General features: G+C 37.7%; 1 protein-coding gene and 1 pseudogene across 3 annotated transcripts in view; both read right to left on the minus strand.

Annotated features, from left to right (window-relative positions):
• LOC107680486 (secretory phospholipase A2 receptor-like) overlaps positions 1-4129 on the minus strand; it is a 37116-nt pseudogene extending 32987 nt beyond the window's left edge.
• A 485-nt stretch (positions 4130-4614) lies between these two features.
• The window catches only part of LOC107680548 (integrin beta-6-like), a 20825-nt gene continuing 19662 nt past the window's right edge, over positions 4615-5777 (minus strand). For all 3 annotated transcript variants that reach the window (XM_016476478.1, XM_016476476.1, XM_016476477.1), the window contains exons 15-17: positions 5551-5667; positions 5258-5424; positions 4615-5147 (exon numbers count right to left, since the gene is read on the minus strand). In XM_016476478.1, coding sequence (XP_016331964.1) covers positions 5058-5147; positions 5258-5424; positions 5551-5667 — 374 coding nt within the window. In that variant the 3' untranslated portion in view covers positions 4615-5057. The remainder of the gene's footprint in view (positions 5148-5257; positions 5425-5550; positions 5668-5777) is intronic.

Consider the following 5777-nt stretch of genomic DNA (forward strand, 5'->3'; position numbering starts at 1 on the left):
TTAAGATGTAGATTTACATGTGTTAAAAATGTAAGAATGTAATATTTTTCATATATGACATATTATATAAATTCTATATATATGTTATGAGAAATATATTACTTTTTATGTGATGGTTACATTGAATTGCAGTCATTACATTGAAACTTTTCTTGAAAATTAAATAACAAAGTTCAAAACCATATTAAAACAACATAAATACAATAAAGAACTTGACACATTTGTTTTGACAGCCATTCACACCAAGGATGATAATCACAGCTTTAACTATAACTACAACATTTTAATAATTGTTCTAACGCTATAAGAATAAGCTATAATGATAATGAAACAAGAACAATATTGTTAAAATCTCTTTCAGAAAAGTGTTTTTCCAGATAATCTGTCTGTGTTTTCATAACTGGGTGCAGACTTACATAACACTATTTCTCATCTTTAATAAATGTCAGTTTGGGGCAAGTAGTCATTTTATTGGGGCTAGATGTTGTGTATTAAGTTAACCCATTTGTTATTTACCGTCCAAAAAAGTGTCATTTTTATTTATGTCAAGTTTTTTAGGAATTGTTTTGTGTTTTATGGTTGTTTTACTGTTAAAATTGACCTTAAAATACTACTTGTTAATGGCAAATGGATTACCATTAAATGTAAGGTCAACATTAATAATGCTGGAAATGTTCATATGCCTTTTTGTAGCGAAAAAGTGTGACAACTACCCACAGTGTCCCCTGTAATATTTTTCCTGTAATTTCCAACTGACAATGGAGTTTAAAAATACCAACAGCCAATCAGAAGCTGCCTGATTAAAAAAAAACTCAAACATTTAAAGCGCCAGGCACGCTTACAAAAAAAACCAGAACATTATCGTCTGTTCTCAATGCGACCGGGCTTTTAAACTAGAATTTTACTTTTGATTTATCGTATTTGTCACTGATACTTTTTTTTTTTTTTTTTTAATGTGTCTGAAGACATCTTGCCTTCATATGGGTAAGCGCATGGCCCTTCACCGGCCGCCCCGTAAATCCTCCACTGATGCAGAGCGGCCCTCTTCACCACCACTTTAGAGTCCACCACCGCTAACTTATTATTCATCACTCCATACAACATGCTGCCCCCACAGCGCCACCACATGGTTGGGAGGGAAACGTCGCACTCAAAGATGCCCACGTCAGGCTGCAGCAACTTGGTCGCGTTGATCCCTAGACATCGATTGGTGCCCAGATTGTAGAGACGGTGCCGGGACATCCATTTCCAAAGCAGGGCGGCAGACGGGGGCTCACAGCTGGTCAGAGACAGACCGGACGAGTCCGCTGAGAGGCAAAGCTTCCGCGACACGCTCTCCAACCGGAAAACACCTTTACCTGAGTCACACAAACACAGATGCACAACAACATCATACATGGCCATTTTTTAATTGGTCAAGCTAAAGCATATTTTCTTGTTGTGTCAAATACACTTGGGAGATGTGAGGCCCTGGGGTTTTTGACCAGTGGGAAAAGCCTTTCTTTAGGAGTATTATATAGCCATTTACACGCAGAGCCATGTTAGATTATAAAGGCCAGTGATATTGGAGATTCAAAGGCATTCAGAGGCACTGAGGTATCAGACAGGTCCGATTATGCAGCGAACAGATAGAAAGATAGAGCTGCTATCTCCAGTTTCACCTCCACAGAATGGGGCTTAATATTTCAGAATTCTCAGAGCCGTCAGGGCTGAGGGTCTTTTGTGGGCGTTGACACGAAAGAGTAATTGAAGATACAGGGTGAAGACAAAGATATTCTCAAACAGTCGAACACACAGGGTATCGTCAAACTTCAAAGGGAAGCTATGCATTATCCTCGCCATATGTCTGAGAGCAGGAATAAGCTTGAAAGAATACGATGTATAGGATTTTCTTGTCTGGTAGTGATATTTCTATTTAGTGTATGCTGGGAATGGGAATAATAAGTTAAGATATTAAGGGTGAATACTAGTAAAGTATGTCACATTCTGATCATTTTTTATCTGCAGTGTTTTCAAATATGTTAATAAAGCAGCTTACTCCCTCACACAATCTTGAAATGGAAAAAATTAGATTCACAGACAGAAGCCTGAATTATTCTTTAAAATCTGGAGCCCTATCCTGAAACACTTTAATGAGACAAATATGTCCTAGTGTTTTCTGTACCTTTTTTCTATTTTTATATAGCCTATATGTGTGTGTGTGTGTGTGTGTGTGTGTGTGTATAAACACACTCTAGTTTGGGGACCAAGTCTCACTATTAACCATTGAGTATGACTTTTGCCTCAATAAACTCCTTAAGTTATTAATAGTTAGTAAGGTAGTTGTTAGATTTAGGTATGAGGTAGGATTAAGGGATCTAAAATACTGTCATGCAAAATAAGGCATTAATATGTGCTTTGTAAGTACTAATAAACAGCTAATATGCTCGTAAGCTAATAAGCAATTAGTTTTGCTACCTAAACTAAAGTGTTATACAAAAACGTTTGTTGTCATTAACTTATCATTAAGTCATTATAAATATGTTTCTTCTGTGGAATACAAAAGACATTTTGAAAAATCTGTTTTTTTGTCCATACAATGAAAATCAATAGGGTCCAGAGTTGTTTTGAACCCCATTGTCTTAACAAAAGTGGTGGAAACACTCTTTAAAATGTCTTCTTTTGAGTTCAAGACATACAGAGGTTCATTTTGGGGTGAATGTGTCCTACTATACCTGCATTGCTCCTCCTTCTTGAAATAAAACTGAATGTGTTCCACGACATTGAATAGCTCAGTGACCGATTAATCATTTGCTATGTGAGATCATAAAACCCTCTGGAACCGCAAGACTCAAATGGGGCAGGTAGAACGTGTTGTTACCGGTCTGAGGGTGTAGGTGTGTGTTTATGCATGTGCTGACCTCAGCTGACCCTGTATATAACCAGCGGGGTGACTCACAATGCTGGTTCCCAAGTAACGCACATTATGATAAATGCATACCTGGAATTAATTAAAGCATCTGCCAAATGCATGAATGTAAATGCAAATACTCTGGGACTGTAACGAATCAGGCTGTTGGACAAACTTCAGAAACCCACTGTGTCCTTCAGCGGGGGTCATACTTGTGACATTCCATTTATTAGAGGAGAAGTCATGCAGTATACTGTATTGTCTGCAAGAATTGCTCAGTTTTAGGCTTTAAGAGAAATGTGGACAACATGGCAATTTACAAAAACATGATTAACAATGCATTGAATGTTAATTAATTGTAAAGAAAAGATATGGAATCTAAGCTTTCAATCTTTCAGTCTATTTAAAGTGTATTGACAAACAGACAGAAAAACAGATAGATAGATAGATAGATAGATAGATAGATAGATAGATAGATAGATCAACATGTTTTCAATAACTTTTTTGAAAAATACAGCTTTTTTGTGTCCAGGTCTTTGAGGAATAGGCCCGTACAAAAACAAACCTGTAATGAAAATATTCTTAAAGTGTAGCCTACTTTTTAAAGTTTTGTCCAAACTGCTTCTCTGTTGTATCATGTGATGAGCAGCCGCCAATTGGTTTGTTTGTGTGCAGTTACAGTAAACTTTCACTAACTAACTAGCAGTTGCGTAAGTCTTTAAAACACATTACCAGACACATTTAGCTTACTCTCCCGTTTGAGACTAAAATAATAATCTTTGCAGGGTGATCCCAGACAAGGAATGACACGCTACGGCCAGTCTTTCACAGAGAAGAGCTGGACTATGCGCTCTACATATTAATGCCATCTGCAGTCAGATCCCAGCACACGTGCCATCGCTCATGCCATCGAGGAAAGTATCGTTTCATAAAGACAGATAGCCTACGCCGCGCAGGCCGCTTGCACCTACTGTACAGTTCGAGGAGGTGAGTTTTGTTCCAAACTTCAGTTTTGTCCCACACTTCCGCAGCAGCACAAGCTAAATGACTGACATAAAACATCATATAAAAGACATAAAGCGCTTCACGGAAGCGAATATGAAGAGTTTGAGCGTGTCCTCGCATTTCCACTGGAGATGAGCGCCGCATAGACTGCAGCCTGTTTTTCACACACTTTCCGCGAGTTTTGGGATTCTCTACGTCACTGGTCTCTCTAAAAGGCAAAACATATTCCTCTCCTCTTACAGGCCGTCTGCTCTCAACGCGACGCGACCAAATTAGAACGATGCGGTCTAGATTCCTGGTGAGTCGCGTCGCGAGTGTGCAGTGTCTGACTAATCGATTATTGCGTAACCATGCATTTGGCCAGAAAGTGACCAATGGCGATAATTATATTAAATATTCCATTAAATATACAGATTATGTTTTAACTCACTGTACTGCACAGAAGCTGCATCTGAAGTGATTTATATTACACGAAAATGGGGATTTACACTGTTTAAGGATGCACAAAGCATCACATATGCATTTACAGTTTGCATAAATAATGTTATGACTTAATATTTTAAATATTAAATCATTAACACTTTCGATCACAGTGCATGCGGCCTTAACTTGACTGTGTGAAGATGCATATAGAGAGAAATAATGTGAAACTCAACATTTTTTTATGGAAAACCATCAAATATATTACAAAATACAAGTAGACAAGACTTTTTTTTTTTCTTTTTTTTTACATTTGATCCAGCAAAACCATAATTAATCATATCTAATTACAAAAGGCTCAGCCTCAACTAACCAATCACAAACATCTGTCACAGATAACTACATTTTGCTGCAACAACCACAAGAAACGCTAAATGTAAAACAAGAAGATCCAGTGTTGCCCAGATTTAACAGTACCTTTAGCACTTTTAGCAGCACAACACATTGTTTAAATTATTTACAGTTTTTAAAATAAATTCCCTGCCAGTATCTGACAGTCCTGCCCCCAGCTTACAAGCACACACACACACACACACACACACACTCTCTCTCTCTCTCTCTCTCTCTCTCTCTGTCACTCACTTGTACAGTACAAGAAAATAAATCATTAATAAAAAGTAATTGCTCCTGGTAAATAGAAGCCTGCATTTTGTGTTTTAACACACAAAGGTGGTCAGTAGCCCTAAGAAATATCACTCTTCTGCTGCCCTGCGCTTTTGTAGGTCACATTTTTAAAAGTTGATGTCGAGCTCCTGAAAAGAGGATTTGTGCCCTGGGGACAAAAGAGGGACAAAACACAATTATTTAAAGTATATTAGGCTTTTAACACATTCAAATGAACAGAAAATGCAGTGTAATGCTCTCTTGACAATGTTATCATACCGACTGCCATTTTGCTTTCGCCTTCTCTGCCTCAAACTTGGCAACCTCTTTCCGGTCATGGACAGAAACAAGAAACTTCCAGATCACAAGGAGAGTAATGCCAATAATGAGGACAGACATGCACACGCCCAGAGCGATCAACAGTGCGTTTGGCGGCTCAGGGCAGTCTGAAGGAGAGTTATGCACAAACAATTAAAAAAATAATATGGAACTTTATTCTAATGTGTAATGCCACAATGTATAAGTTAAACTGTATATGTTCATGTATTAAAAAAATTAGTCATTAGTCTCACCGTAAAGCTTGGGGTTGTAAATAATGCTGCCGTGATCACTGTCCACCAAGCTGAATGACAGTAGACAGTAGTCCTCACTCTGTAAGGTGCACAATGCCGCCCGACTCTCCTCAAAATCTGACAATAAAAATATATTACACTTACATTATGCATTTAGCAGATGCTTTTAACACACACACACACACACACACACACACATATGTATATATATATATATATATATATAT

The sequence above is a fragment of the Sinocyclocheilus anshuiensis genome, unplaced genomic scaffold, assembly GCF_001515605.1.
Source record: "Sinocyclocheilus anshuiensis isolate Anshui unplaced genomic scaffold, SAMN03320099.WGS_v1.1 scaffold308, whole genome shotgun sequence".
NCBI lineage: Eukaryota > Metazoa > Chordata > Actinopteri > Cypriniformes > Cyprinidae > Sinocyclocheilus > Sinocyclocheilus anshuiensis.